This window comes from Anguilla anguilla, chromosome 7 (assembly GCF_013347855.1).
Source record: "Anguilla anguilla isolate fAngAng1 chromosome 7, fAngAng1.pri, whole genome shotgun sequence".
In the NCBI taxonomy this organism is placed as follows: domain Eukaryota; kingdom Metazoa; phylum Chordata; class Actinopteri; order Anguilliformes; family Anguillidae; genus Anguilla; species Anguilla anguilla.
In genome coordinates, this window is record NC_049207.1 from 56105850 (window position 1) to 56121990 (window position 16141).

Consider the following 16141-nt stretch of genomic DNA (forward strand, 5'->3'; position numbering starts at 1 on the left):
GCTGCTGTTTTTTTTTTTTTTTTAAATGCTACTTTTGGTTTTTCATTCATTCATTTATTTATTTATTGTGACAGAAAATGTCTGGAATGCCAGTGGTGTGATCTGAAGAGTTGAAACACTGCCTCCTCTACAGATCATTAGGTTAGTCAGGGCTTTTCACGGACGGAGGGATAAGTAGTCCACAAGCTTACATTTGCTGTACCTGCTTAAATTTGGATAAGCCACGCCCACTCCTGGACGACAACCCCTGTCTCACGGTAAGCCAAGGCTTCTACTCGTGCATTTATACAGTCTGGCTCCACCTTGCGGCAGGAAAAAGAACTACAAGCCTCAGTCATGCCAGCATAAACCACAATGCAGTTCTGCATCCAAAAAATTGCTTTGTTTGATAATGGCCAGAAGCTATGTTTACCACCACAATAGTGAGATATGTTCAAATGTTTCGTTGGACAGCCAAGGGAGCTGCCTGCCTCAAAAAAAAATAGACCCCCTCTTCTGGCAGACCGAAGCTGGAGGCAGAGGAAGCAACAGGACGTAAAAGCACACAAGCAGTTCCAGTTCATAAAAAAAAAGTTTAATCGTGTATTTGTGGGTGCAATAAAGAGAGTGATCAGAAATCATATGTCCGGAAAACTGAAGCGATTCTTTACCAGTGTTTAATTAGAACAGGGAACCAACTTATACTATTACCAACATCTTCATTAATGATAAATAAATATTTACAAACGGTAAATAAGGATTTACAAACGGTAAATAAGGACAAGCAATGTGCTGCAGCAGTACAGGTTAACATATTGCACATAAACATCAAACAAAATCACAACCCGAGACTTACAAATGAGCTTTGATGAACTGAACTAAATAAAACCGCCTCATGAAATATTTTTGTTCTTATCTCTACGAATACAAGACCAAGAAAGCTGTAGAAAATACGCTATGATTGCATATATAAAATTAACATCTACTCTACTACATGAAACACAAAATAAACATAGACTTACTCAGTACGTATATATTTCAATTTATACAGTTTTGGTTTTTTCATTTTTATCAATGGTGTGTATAAAAAAAAAACTTTGGCACACAAAGCACAAATGTTCGTAGGCAGTTCGGCTGGATCTATGTGAACTTCTTAATGAAGCGAAGCTTCAGATATGCGATGAGTAAGAAAATGACGGTCATTATGGTCAAGGCCAAATGGTTCTGCCACAGGCCCCATGCTGTGTATGCAATCCCCTGGTTCTCCAGAAACTGCTCACCTGTGCACCTGGTGATATATGAAACAGAGGTGTTACCATCCATCAGTATAATGTCACGCTGCAGGTGTTTCATGGACCTACAACAGTAACCTTTGATTGGCTGAGTAAATGCAAAATATAAAAGGCCAATTGCATTCAGAAAGTATATTTATGACATACATTGTCCAGCAGAGGGCGATAAATGCACACTAGATGATCTTACGTAGCGCCATCTGCTGGAATTTATACAACCCAAAACCAAACCAGGAAGAGCACAGCAAAGCTTTAAAGAGCACGGCCACAATGACAGTCATGCTGACGGCACGTGTAACTTTACACAGGGAACTTTTTTAAGGAGACGTTGTGCTTCTTACATCTGGCCAGGAGCCGTGATGTTACAGCCGGGAATTCCCGGTAATGTGCCGTTAGTGATCTGCCCACAGAAATCCAGCCCAGTAAACTCATTCACCTGAAGAGCCTAACAAAAAAATAAAGATAAAAACAAACTCTGAGACAGAATCATTTTCAAAACCTAAGAAATTGGGAGACATGCTTTCACTCGTTGCTCATCGGACGAGAGCCGGTCCGGTACTCACGGTCAGGCCGTAGCGCGGGATACTGAGGTACTGAAACCAGGACAGCCAGTCCATGATGCTCGGCAAGTTCACCAAGAGGCCAGAGAATATCTAAAACACACAGTGAATTGACTCCTGGATGCAGGTGAGGACTCATATTTATGCATTCGTTAAAAAGGCAGATTACAGGACCAGGGCTGAGCTGAGATGTGACAGTGAAGCGTGAGTGTTATTGCGCTCCCCTGCAGATCTGACATACCATCATGAACACAAAGCTGATGGTCATGAAGATGTTGGCGACGGCGACCACGGTCTGGTCGGCAGAGATGGCCATGGTCATGGCGGTGGCGGCGTAGGCCTCGAGCGCCACGGTCAGCATGAAGATGAAGAAGGCCGGGGCCGTGGCTTTCAGTCCTGCGGGAGGGCGGGAAAGAGACGTTACTACGACTACGACCCTGAGAGCGCTGCGTACGGCTCACTTGCCCCCGTCTGTCTCCGTCTGTCCGTCTGTCAGTCAGTCCGTCTGTCAGTCAGTCTGTTCGGCCCTCTCCATCTATCTGTCTATCTGCCTGTCTTCATCTGTCTGTCTGTCTGTCTGCCTGGCTGTCCGTCTGTCTGTATGCCTGTCTCTCTGTCTCCATCTGTCTGTCTGTCTGTCTCCGTCTGTCCGTCTGTCTGTCTGTCTGTATGCCTGTCTCTCTGTCTTTCTGTCTGTATGCCTGTCTGACTGTCTGTCTGTCTCCGTCAGTCCGCCTGTCCGACTGTCTGTCTGTCTGTCTGTCTGTCTGACTGAGTTTCCACTTCTGAATGGCTGTACAGTGGAAGTAAGACTGTACTCTCCGAAATTCAGGTCGCTTCAAAGGAGCAGGGTGAACTCTAAAGTTGACCGTTAGCACGTTCATTTAAACCTGCTCACCTATCATGAAGTAGGTCACGCCGCTGAAGACTATGGCTGGAATGGTTCGGAGGGCGAGGATGTCGGACAGGATCTTGGACAGGAAGTAGACGGAGACCCTGTAATACCCGCTGATGTACTCATGCCTGCAGACGGGGAGACAGCAGCAGAATTAAGGGCTTCAAACAAAACATGGACCGGTAAGGAGCGCACATCTCAGGGATTAATGAGCTTGTTTATTATTAACACACATATATACACACACACAAAATACCCCTGTACTAGCGCAGCGACAGTACCATGGTATTACACCAGTGAACTCCCAAACTCAGTTCAGTGTTGTGAGATCTGAGGACAGTCACCCAACCAATGGGATGCAGTGATTATTAATGAATAAGGCCTCACACAAACAGCTTTCTTTCCGTGATGAAGAGCTCGGCAGCAGACAGCGCCCCGAAGCACTGGTTGGTGGTGATGAAGAACAGAGCTCCCATCCTGCAGGACAAGAAGCAAATTAACCCGGAAAAAAATCTCCTTCAGAAGAAGCACACAGATTCCCATCCTAATATGCAACAGCTTTTATTTAGCAGCTGTTTGCCAGAAACTTTCTTTCTTTTTCCAAGAGTGGTAAAAGTAATTTTAAGCAACCAAAGTGATGAATAAATATATGCCAATTTTTTTAACATAACATATTGAATAGATTTTAAAAATATTGAATATTAAGAGGACAGTAACCACTTAATAAATCTGATGATACAGTACTCTTTGTAAGTGAACCAAATATCTGTTCAAATATAGTGAGGTATAATAGATTCTCTCAGCCTGGCCCAATCTGCCCTAATTTAGCCCCCATTTCATTCAGTACCTGTTCTGGATCCCACTCTGGTCATCTTTGACGTTAAAAAATATCGCTCCCACTATGAGGCCAAGGAAGAGCGTCACTGCCACCTGAAAAAAAGAAGATAAAAAAGAAAGGCAGATGCATTTAAATGAGCAACGTCAATCTCTTCAGCGAAACAAATAACACCGAACCTGAGATGTCTAAATGTCTGGGAAAAATTCCCCCAAGGAAAAATAAAGTTATTCTATTATATTCTGCATAAAAAATGCAGTTATTGTGTTAGAACTTATAATTTGAGAGCTGTGTGTATCTCGACTGCTCTCCTTTTCCAGCCAAAATGTATTAGTAAACATTATGAATACAACCTACAAGTTTAAAGGTATAATTCACGGAAATGTAATTAAAAACTGAGGATACACATGGCTCTCATAAACAGATAAAGACCGACAACCCCCCTGCAATAGACACTTTGTTCCTACACCGCCCCCTACTGTACAGTGTAATTCCTGAAAGGCACAATAGAACCCACAACTCCTTTAGTTCATTTCAAGACTTTGTTCACACAAATGACCAAACAAATGACCACACACTCGCTTTCACTTCTTGCCGTCTTGTTTGACTGCTCTTATCCTGTCGTTATATCAAGAGGGGGGTTGGGGTGGGGGGGGGGGGTGTAGCCGAGCCTTTTAACCTTTGATCAGGCGATTACTTCAGGGGGTGCGTGACCTCTGGGCGATTCTCAGCGCGTAAGGCTGAGTGGCGGAGGTTTTTCCCGCCCGATCTCCAGCGCTTGTCATGCGGAAGTGCGGCGGGGTCACACGGCGCTCATGTGATAGCCCCGGCCGCGGCTAAGCCCTTCAGCGGCCCGCGGCGCTCGCTGGGGCGTGTCGCTTCAGACGCCATCGCCAGGGCCAGCGCCGGGGTCGCGGCGGTCACGCCAGCTCCTTCGCCGAGCTCGGGATCATTATTTGCCGCCAATTAGCATTTAATCTTTCTTAAAGAGAGTCATCTCCATGGCACTTCATCCCGACCCGTCACTAATGAGATGAAAGGGGATTGTGGAGGCACAGTCTTATCCTCAGTCGCCGTTTGAGGGTCAGATTAGTCTGAAGCCGGTCGCCTCGCTAAGCCCTCTCATGAGGTCACCCCAAATCACCGATTTATTTCCTTTTTTCACAGCATGCTTGAGCGGTCTTAGCGAGATCGGAGTGGCAGTTCGCTAAACATTTTCAAGCGATCCGTCCAAAAATGTGATCCAGCATTCACTCCTGGGACAATAATGTGTGCATTACACAGATCTTTACACCATTTTATAACAACAGTGAGTTTATAATACACGTGGAATGTCTGCAATAAGACTTCCCATCCACTTTTTTACCTTTGAGATACTTAATGATCAGTGGAAATAATTGCTGTTCAGGACAAGTCAAATGTCTTCAGAAATGTTATCACACCAGACCCAGCAGTCACCTCTCACCTGAACAGCTCAGATAGCAAGCTCCACGTGACAAACATAAAAACATAAAAAGCCACACCAGGGCTTTTTACCTAGTAAGCATATAGTAAAACTGTCCATGTTCTTGTCACTATGAACCACAGGGGCCATTTCCTTTTGCATATTTCTTTTTTACGCAAACATCCACACCCATGGGTCACCACTAACATTTGCATTTACTGCACACTGTTAAGCCCTATAGCCACACACTTAAGCTGAAGCTGTATAAAATCTCTTACGCTGGCAAGGGATCTGACCCACAATGCCGCGGTGCCTGAGGCAGGATTCCTGAGCGGACGACAGGAGCAGGAAGTGACGTACCTGCGCCACGGAGGTCTGCGGGTTCAGCAGGAGGTTCCGGAACGTCCTCTTGAGGACCCACCTGAACTGGTGGGCGAAGGACGTGTTGTAGGTGATGGTGCGGGATTTGGGCAGGACGGCGTACTCCTTGCCCTGGACGACCTTCCCCAGGGCCTCGGCCGTGTCCCGGTAGTACCGGCTCCTGCGGTACTCCGCCACCAGCCGCTCCTCGATGGTCTGCCGCGAGCTGTCCTTCTCCTCGAAGTCCGGCTCTGGGGAAGGGCAGCCATCACAGAATGAGACAGGAACAAAAGGGGGGGGGGGATTCCCTCTCCCCCTCCCCCAAAATAATGTTATAATATGTTGTTGTTTAATAGCCTAGGTGTGACTGTGTGTGTTAAGATTTGGGAGTCCTGTGCAAATCTTATCTGAGAAGGCCTCACATTGGGAGAGGCTTCTGCTGTAGCCCTGCACCAAAACCCCTGATTCAGAAAATCAAGGCCTCAATTGAAGACCAAGATTAATTGATTAAAACTACAACATCCAGGAAAAAAAAGACACTTGCATGAAATGTGAACATAATCTGCACACAATCTAAAGTTTCTCTCACATCAATTACTTGGTCACATTTCAAGTAGAATTTAACATCCTTCCATAATTGCTTTACATCAGTTAATGGCTCACAAAGAATGACTTTACAAAGCACTTTCCCTGAGGTTTAACTTATCAACAAAGAACAAATTCTCAAATATGCTTTTTCGATCCTGTACCTTCAGAATTTTGCATTTTGGTCAAAGCCACTGCTGTGGAATCTCCATTGATGACATCCAGGAAGAAGTCAGCTGGGTTGTTATGGGGTTCACAAGCATATCCTGAAAAACAACAAGAATATAATTTCTACTTAGTGTTTCAGCTGTTGTGCCTACAGCATGGTTTCTATCGATTAAATTATAATACTCTGTTCATAATATCTTACATTTATAATTAGATTGTAAAAGTTATTGTTAAAACCGCTACCAACAGCCATAAAGCAGGTTGATCGGGCAAACGAAGAGGCCACAGTGCTAATAATGCTCACCAATGTCAGCAAAGTAATCCAGAGCATTCTGGGCCGGTCCGTGGAAAACCTGCTTCCCGCTCACCAGCAGCGTGAGGCTGTCAAACAGCCGGTAGATGGAGTATCTGGGCTGGTGTATAGACATGATGATGGTTCGACCGTGATTCGCCATTCTGCGGGGGAAGTGGAGTGTGGAGAGGCGACTCGTGACACAAGAAGCTTGTAATGTACGACAATGTCAAAGGCATGGCACAGTGCTGGTCATAACAGTTTAATTACAGTTCACTATGTTCCGCAGCCATGCAACGCCACAGCCAACCGCCTTTGATGTCATTGATCCCGAAGAAAAAAAAATCTTTAGCTGTATTTACAGAAGAACCTGGTGCCAGTCCCCTGTTTTTATACAGTTCAGCTTAAAGGAAATTACTGTACTTTTTATGCAGCCAGCTACCCGACACTTTCAGGTTTGTTAAGTTCATTTACATTGCAGGAAAATTTTTTTGTGTAAGTCATGGTGTTAATTTACAGGCATTTGGCTGACGCTCTTATCCAGAGCGACGTACAACAAAGTGTATAACCATAACCAGGAACAAGTGTGTCGAAAACCCTAGAGAGAAGTACCAGTCCAAGTGCAGAGAACAACCGCATAGTCCAACTTGGACCCTGAAGGTTAAATTAACACTAACACAAACGAGAACAGCAACAACGCAGTCTATGGAAACATGTTGTAGTTCACCTATAAGGACTATTGCACAGATATGTAAGTGGTAAGAGTGAAGGCAATACTGTGGTATACAGTATTCAAGATGATGCCAACATGTCAGTGTAGAAGTATAAAAAACCTATCAAATAAAAGATGGTTTCTGTGGATAAGCATTAGCAATAAAAGAAATAGAGAACACAAAACAGAAAACGCATTTAAAAGTTTGCATTTAAGAGTTTACATGACCTGTATATTTTCCACAAACCCTATAATGCAGCTGCTATGCACACTTTACAATTTTGGCCAAAGAGACGGGAGATGGCCTTAGATGATAACTGTGTAAATTACTAAATGACATCTCCATCAACACTCTTACATAAGATGCACATGACTTCTCAATTTTGCCTTATGCAACAGCTGTCTTTTATTACACATTGTGCACAATAAAAGACAATACACTTGTAATCGAACAATTGGTTGAAGTACATTCTCAGCTTTTATTTAAGGGAATTTTTATACATTTTGGTTTTCCCATGTAGAAATTACAGTAGTACAGCCTCATAATGGCTTCCTTGACTTTCATTATCACAACACTGATCCTCGTGCTGACAAGTGCCAATAACAGACTCCAAAGGCAATCAAAAACTAGAATCAAAACTAGATACAGAAAACTCTCTCTGACCTGCACAAAGGAAGCAACTGAACACACCTGTCTAATCAGAAACACCTGTGACACCATTTGTCCCAAACATTACGATGTCCTGAAACAGGGGGACTGTTTGTAAAAAGTGCTGTCATTTCTACACTGTGAAACCAAAAGGTAGAAAAATGCCCTTAAATACATAAAAGCTGAGATTGTGCACTTCAGTCACACGTGTGATTTGTTTGCACAAAACTGAAATTGTGGAGTACAGGCTAGTGCCCAACATGTCACTGTGACCGGTGACCAGCAGGGATTGGTCAGCCTGTGGGCCGAGGCGATGCTGATTGGCTGATGTGCGGCTGCTTTACCTCTTCAGCAGCAGGAGAACAGAGTTGGCCGTGCTGGCGTCCAGCCCAGTGGTCGGCTCATCGAGGAACAGCACGGAGGGGTCCATGATCAGCTCCATGCCGATATTAGTCCTCTTCCGCTCGCCCCCGGATATCCCCCTGATCATCTGGGTCCCAACCTGCAGAGCAGAGCGGTCACATGATCACATCAGACTGGGAACAAAACCATAAAGATCTGAGACGCATAAACACACCTTTAACCCAGCCCAGTTATCAAGCCCTGTGATCAACAGCTGCACACTGTCTGCACACTGCCACTGCACTGATCAGACGAGCTTCTGGAGATGCCTCACCTTAGAGTCGGCCACCTTGGTGAGGCCCAGCTGCGTGATCAGGTTGTTGACCTTCTCCTCTTTCTCCCGCTCGCTCACGGAGGTGGGCAGTCGCAGCGCCGCGGAGAAGCGGAAGTTCTCCCGCACCGTCAGGGTGCCCATGACAACGTCGTCCTGGCGAAGGAGAGAGCAGAAGAGGATGCTCAGTGCCGCGGAGGAGAGCGCATGAGGAGGAGAGCACACGAGAGCAGAGGAGAGCGCACGAGAGCAGAGGAGAGCGCACGAGAGCAGAGGAGAGTGCACGAGGCCACGCTCAGCACCACTGTGTGTCTCAGATGGGGAGCCGGGGGAAGAACTGAGAGTGTGGGTCAGCAAGTGAGTGAGCTCACCATTTACAGTCATTAAGAAAAACAGGGAACAAGTCACATTTCTGTCAGTCCCCATGGAAAACAACGGCACATTGTATTGTGTTTCTATGCCAACCTTCAACTACCGGAAGAACCGAAGTAGCAAAAATAGCCAAATAGCATTATTTAAGTAGACTTTTTCACCAATTAAAAAAAATGTGGTCGAAAGCAAAGCAGCACCTTTGAGGTGTGTGACGCTGCTCTCACAGACCTGCACAACGTATCCTGAGAGGCACTTGAAGTTGGGTGGCTGGGGGGCCCCATCGATCAGCACTTCTCCAGAAAGCCCTGCTGGGTCCTTTCTGGCAGCCAGGACATCCAGGAACCTTACGGCACGGCCAGGAGAACACAGTTACACACAGCCAGGAGAACACAGCACAGCCAGGAGAACACAGTTACACACAGCCAGGAGAACACAGCACAACCAGGAGAACACAGTTACACACAGCCAGGAGAACACAGCACAACCAGGATAACACAGTTACACACAGCCAGGAGAACACGGCACAGCCAGGAGAACACAGTTACACACAGCCAGGAGAACACAGTTATGCACAGCCAGGAGAACACGGCACAGCCAGGAGAACACAGTTACACACAGCCAGGAGAACACAGTTATGCACAGCCAGGAGAACACGGCACAGCCAGGAGAACACAGTTACACACAGCCAGGAGAACACAGTTATGCACAGCCAGGAGAACACGGCACAGCCAGGAGAACACAGTTACACACAGCCAGGAGAACACAGTTATGCACAGCCAGGAGAACACGGCACAGCCAGGAGAACACAGTTACACACAGCCAGGAGAACACGGCACAGCCAGGAGAACACAGTTACACACAGCCAGGAGAACACAGTTACACACAGCCAGGAGAACATAGTTGCACACAGCCAGGAGAACACAGTTACACACAGCCAGGAGAACACAGTTACACACAGCCAGGAGAACACAGCACAACCAGGAGAACACAGTTACACACAGGCAGGAGAACACAGTTACACACAGCCAGGAGAACACAGCACAACCAGGAGAACACAGTTACACACAGGCAGGAGAACACAGTTAACCTTCCTTCTATGTTTGTGAATCAGTTACTGGAGCTTTAACACTGACAGCACCACAGACACACTCATCTATCCGAGATGGGAAACTGTTTCTTTACAGTTTTTAAGAACAAAACCCAATCAAAGGAAGTAAAAAATGAGCAGATCGTGAAACCCAGAAAACGTTGTTGTACCTTTTTCTGATTAATATGAACCACTTTATATACTTACACTGGTTATTCTATCCACCTGCATTAAAAGTGCAAATGTACAAGTTTAAAATAACGCCCACATGTGCCTCAGAAGCTTCCCTATCTCCATGTGATATTTTTCAAAGTTAGCAAATAAATATTTCAGCCACTGAATTTTTGTTAAGTCACGATTTAAGTGAGTACACTTACGATGACTTGCCACTTCCTGTAGCTCCCAAAATAGCGTTCAGTCCTGGTTTCATAAGTCCACTGTGAAAAGGAGAAGAACAAACTTAAAGCAATGCTACATAATGCAATGAAAAAACCTCATATACCAAGACACTAGCCTGCATTTAATCAATATTTGGCAAGCATTACAGTTTCCACCCCCCCCCCCCCCAAACTGGTGAGTCATTATAGTCTATGCAAAAAAATAAACATATCATTACAATACTGCATCCATGCTCTAAGATTTTTCTGTTTTATAAATAACAGTAGCAACATATTATTTCATTAATCTAGATTCACCAGTAAATATATTAATGACCACAATACAGATTTTTCACATTTTGATCATACATCTAAAATAATGTTTTGGAAAATAGACAGTAAAAAAAAAAAACTAATTGAGACATATTTCAAAAATACTTCAGCAATGAATGGATTCATATTTTACTAAACACATTTTAACCATTAAGTGGAGAAATAAAATCATTACCAATATCTCTAAATTAAATACTGTAAAAACAGCACGTCTGATTTGTTTCACTTTCCAAAAAAACCGTCTGCTAAATATGACCAAGCACATTTGTCATGCTACTGCTGTCACAACTCAACTGCAGACTAAACTGAAACTGCTCAGTCATGCACTCGCACTGCTGACAAATGGGAACCTTCACGATTTTGGGAGCAGGTCTTGTTGCACATGAGAATATGCTGCCAAAACCCTCGAGGAGTCAAAAAGATGAAATATTGACAGTGTGAGAGATAGCGTGCTTATGCGCAGCAGCAGCTGGAGAACCAAAACAAATTCTAACCCCTCTGCTACCTGGAGAGTACACACACTCAGTTAAGCAGGCATACACAAACACTGACATCATACACAGTGAGTGCCCCGGAATTCACTCTCACAAATATAATAATATTATGAGCATTGGGCTATGAGCACTGCATCACGTGGCCATGCATAAGTCTGTGTTCTGGCAGGCTGTGCTACGGCACTGCCAGAGAGATTATAACCAAGAGGCCATGCTTAATAGCACATAATTAACACCACAGACAAGAGGCTGGAAACCTGTGTGAAACGGACATGCTCTTCCCTGGGAAATGTCAAGTGCATTCAATACCGGGAGGAAAATGTGGTCGCGTATTGTTCAGCATAAACAGGACCACGAAACACAACCAAAACCTGGCAATGACCTTATGGGATAACTTTAAATGAGTCTCGCCCATTAAAAAGATGGGATTGGGATGATTAAATTATGGATTTAAAGATAAACTCTTTGCTTCACCTTCTAATGATGGCATACCTGCACACGTGGTGGAGTTAAATAACTGTTACAAAACGTTGCACGCATGTCTGCTTCACTGCAGGAAACAGTGAACAATGGTGAGCGATCTTTAACCTACACACTCTGTTAATGATCACACACTAGATCAATACAGACCAGGGGACAACGACTCCAAACTCCAAGTGGGTGACATAACACACACAGTCTCGCATGAGAGACACAGAACGCACAATTAACAGGTGGTAACGGCAGGTGTAATGGCAATTAGTCACAGGCCTTTAGCTCAGGATCATATTTTACAATCTCATTTTGGATGGCTGTACAGCAAGCCAGAGCCCTAACAAATCAGTCCTAAAATAACAGGTTTTTTATATTAAATTTGGCGCTGGGAATTATCTGTTCTGCTTCGCTATTCATATTTAGTCAGACTGTGTTCCATGAAAAAAATATATAGTTATAAGAAATAAGATGCGCTATATCAAGCATGCACCTTACCATGCACAAAAAAAACCATGTCAAAAGACCAACGCTGGATTTTCCCCAGAATCCGTTAATGTTCTCAGAAGCACTGAAAATGTGCCAGACTCAAAGATACTTAACTTCAGAAGCACTGGAGTTGCTATCATCATCTGCTATCAGCGGTGTAATCATCATCTGATATTTAAATGTACGTGTTACATTACATTTCATCATATCCACTCAGCACACACCCCGAACCAGAGTGGCATACTAAAATCAGCTGCATAATTCCTATCATACACCACATGATATTTGCTGATTCGTGATTTTGCTGTCACCAGGCAAGTTTTCAAAATCAGAGAGAAAACATCACAGTTTTAGTTTTATCAGGGGATTGAAAGGAGCAAAAAAGAAAGATGTTGTCTGATCAGGTATCTGAAGCTAGTGTAATGTACAGGAAGAATACAGTACGTGTATTTATTGGTTTCTAAGCACAGCAGTGGTAGAAAAAGATGGTTAAAACCCTAACGTACCCAGTAACACTGCAAACAAGAAGTGCCAACTTGAACTGTACTGTTAGCACACTTAACTATAATGACAACAGAATATAACCCGTCAACATATAGATAAGCTATATAGATAAGATATATGTTGAAGCTATATCTGTGACAAGGAGAGCCTAGACAGCCTGTTAGTATGGAAGAGAGCTTTACTCCTGATGCTTCGGTCCATCGCTATGAAAACTCTTATCACTAGCACGTGCGTACCCTTTCTGTTATCAGCTGTACAGAAAAGAACAAAAAAGAAAAAGAATGAAGTCCACCTATATAAATATTCACAACCGCTACACCCTTGCTCACGTTGTTTGCACATAGCTGTCCGTATCCAACACCCATGAATGTTTGGTTTCATAAGCAAAAACAGAGTGGAATACCCTTCCCTCAATAACTCGCTGGACAACGCAACAGAATCTTGTTTTGTTTTTTTCTTGATAAAACACAGACAGTAAACAAATGTCCATTTTAAGCGATCAAACGGTCGGCTAAAATGACCGTGCGAGTTTAACAAAGATAATTGTTTCTCTGCTGGCTTTTATCTGGGACAATGAGCAGGAGGCAGCAGGGGTCCTGTAGACGTGCGCACTGAAGGGCAGAACAGAAAGGACGCTTATCGCACAACCACTCCGTGCCTCTGCGTGCAGCCAGCTCTTTGAAGCTTATTGCAAATTTTATTTTCACGCAAAGGAAGGGGAGATGGGTGGCTACAGAAAAACCGGATGAGGAACACCCTAAATCCTGCCGCAGGCACCAAACAAGACCCCCGGGCCAAAGTCAGCATTCCACACACTGCATCCAACCCTCAGAGCATTACTGACACAACACCCAAATACAGGCTGGACATAAAAAATACAGTCTTTAACAATAACGTTTTATAATAAACCTGATTTTTATAATAAAACCAATCATAAGAACAGCATCTGAAATAATAACAAAAATGAAAATAATATATATATATATATATATATATATATCAACAACAACCAGAGAGGTGGTTTTGGTTGCATGGAGGCATTGGTATAAATGCGGAGAATACCAGATGATTTGTGAATTTCAATATTCTAATGCTACAATTCTTCATTCTGAAAATAATAATAATAATAATAATAGTAGTCTTCAGAGTGCAGAATAAGTAAATCTGGGATGAGTGAAGGAGATAAATGTGGACTATTGTGCTCGTGTAACTAACAATAATTAAAGATATACTTACTTAAGGTCAATCAAGATTTCTTTCACGGTCACCTTTCTTTTGCATATGGGCCCGCTCTTGAGTTCCACGTTGTAGTTGATGTTGTGGAAGCTGACGGTGGACCCGTGCGGGCGCTTCATGCTTCCCCCTTGGCGTCTGGACGTCCCGTTCGCGCTGGAATCCTCCACCATCGGGATGTTGATGTGATTCGACCTGTCAGTCATCGTTTCAATTTCTCTCCTGAAAATTCATCAACAAAATTCATCGCACAAAACAAAAACTACAACGTCATGAAAATGAACACGTGCTTTATGCTGATACACTCTAACTTTTGTATAAACTGCACAATTTCACATACCAAAGCACAAAATACTTATAAATACAATAAATCAACAATTCAGTAATGGCATGAGAAAATATGGTAACACACATCCGTACAAAGAATATCAGGTGCAAGCAGAAAGCAGTGTGCTTTTCGTGTTTGTATGTTAACATCTGAGACAAGCTGTTGCAGTAATGGACAAAGGTCTTTGCGGTGGCAAATACTGAGATTGCACTGAACACATTGTACGTCCAATACAGCAATATGCAAGTAAAATGACACACTGAGTATTTTGTGTAATCTAGAATTTTATATAGATATTTAATACCTACGCTCAAAATATTTGATTACATGCATCCAAACTATAAAACTTCCGAACACATAAACAGATTCAGGACACACGCACACACACACACAGGCTATATAAATCCAAGTATACGATTAATTTAGTCTTTTCTACTTATTTTACTTTCAAGTAAATGCTCAGTCTTAAAAGCAAAAAACTCACAGAAACCTAATCTAATTTGTTAAAAAAAAGAAAAGAAATTATTTCTTTTAAATCACTATACAACATGACTCAGTCTGTAAATGTATCTTTACAACCTTATTCTATTTTGGATAGTCTTTAGAAAACCAACCTTTAAAATTTGGCAGGGTCAGAAAAACTTAGCCTCCAAATATTAAAATATCATCCAAGATCTTTAAGATAAAGTCATTTTGCGCGGAAACATTACGGCATTGCATTTAGATTTGAATATAATGGAAGTATATTTATCTTCCAAGAATACAGCGTACGAAACGTACCTTTTTTCAGAAGAGTAACGCTGACACGATGAGCTTAGTGGTAAGACTCTCCGCAATCCAGTCTGCGCCTAGATAGTGACACGGATGGATGTCCGTGGAGTTTTATGATAGTGTGCATTTATACTGCCCTGCAATGAGTTTGATCATTGCGGGTCAGCAAGAAGGAATTGGCGTCTCTGGCAGATCTCTCGCCCACGTGACTTTGGCGGTGCCTTTTCACACGATGTTTAGGTTACACGAGGTCGTGTTTCCCCTGAATTATACAAAAGCTGCATTACACAAATGTAGCGATAGTAGTGTGGAGTCTTAGATTAACTTTATTCGTACAAAACGTTAAATGGATATAAACGGAAAATCGCGAACTTTGTTGATGTTGAAGTGAAAAAAGAGGACCTCATTATATAAGGACAGGACCTCATCAGATGGCCTAAAATAGTCTCATCATAAAACGATACAATTTGTCCAGCGCATAAACACAAAATACGACATTATTGTGCATATTCATATCAAAGTGTGAACATTAGCATACCTAAATATTTTTTGAGTCGAACAGCCTCCGATGTAGCCCAGTGATGCCACAAAGACTCCACAGCGGCCTGTAGCGACCCCAATTGGCTATTGCCTGTAATTTACTTCTTAAGTGAGTAAAACAAACATGATTTAAGCTTTTACCTTATGAACCCCAGTCGCTGTTCCCTGTGGGATTTTATGATTGGATGTACACGCGGTGGTGGTTTTGTGGATTGATTCAATTCAAATTTTTTTTTAATTCAATTTTATTTGTATAGTGCTTTTTACAGAGAACTGTGACAGATACTTTACAGAGTAGCAAGGCAAGAGACAAAGAGCAAAAATTGATGACATTAACATCCTAAATTATGTGGGGTTTTAAGTTTAAGTTGTATTATTATTATTATTCTTTTTGTTTGGGGGGGGGGGGGGGGGGGGTATTTTTATATTTGACCAGTGGTAACAAAACCTGCTCCTGCAGATCTACAGTCCTGTAGGTTTTCACTCTAACCCTAACGAAACCACACCTCATTCAACAGCTAGAGACCTCGTTGAGCTGCTAATTAGCAGAGTCAGGTGTGCCACATTAGTGTTTAAATGAAAACCTACAGGACGGCAGATCTCCAGGAACAGAGTTGGTTACCATACTTGTGGACAAACAGTGGTTATGGGTGGCACCCAAAGTAGTTGGCAACACACAAGGTGTTTTGTATTGTGCT

At 43.1% G+C, this 16141-nt stretch overlaps 1 protein-coding gene across 1 annotated transcript; it reads right to left on the reverse strand.

Moving 5' to 3' along the window:
* Window positions 1-558: 558 nt before the first annotated feature.
* abcg2a (ATP-binding cassette, sub-family G (WHITE), member 2a) lies at window positions 559-15505 on the reverse strand. Its single transcript, XM_035424356.1, has 17 exons — window positions 15442-15505; window positions 14913-15165; window positions 13808-14026; window positions 10281-10340; window positions 9045-9159; window positions 8448-8600; window positions 8116-8273; window positions 6423-6574; window positions 6115-6216; window positions 5366-5616; window positions 3574-3656; window positions 3114-3203; window positions 2730-2854; window positions 2073-2227; window positions 1835-1924; window positions 1613-1716; window positions 559-1267 (listed from the first exon to the last, which is right to left on the reverse strand). Exons 3-17 carry the CDS (start codon window positions 14008-14010, stop codon window positions 1120-1122), a joined length of 1989 nt encoding a protein of 662 aa, XP_035280247.1. The 5' UTR covers window positions 14011-14026; window positions 14913-15165; window positions 15442-15505; the 3' UTR covers window positions 559-1119.
* Window positions 15506-16141: the final 636 nt, after the last annotated feature.

Coding starts and splice junctions, on each gene's coding strand:
- abcg2a (XM_035424356.1), bottom strand. CDS start 14,010: ATGACTGACAGGTCGAATCACATCAACATCCCGATGGTGGAGGATTCC. Junction 3,657..5,365: donor CGCAGACCTCCGTGGCGCAG/GTACGTCACTTC, acceptor TCTTTTTTTCAG/GTGGCAGTGACGCTCTTCCT. Junction 1,925..2,072: donor TCAGCTTTGTGTTCATGATG/GTATGTCAGATC, acceptor TGTGTGTTTTAG/ATATTCTCTGGCCTCTTGGT.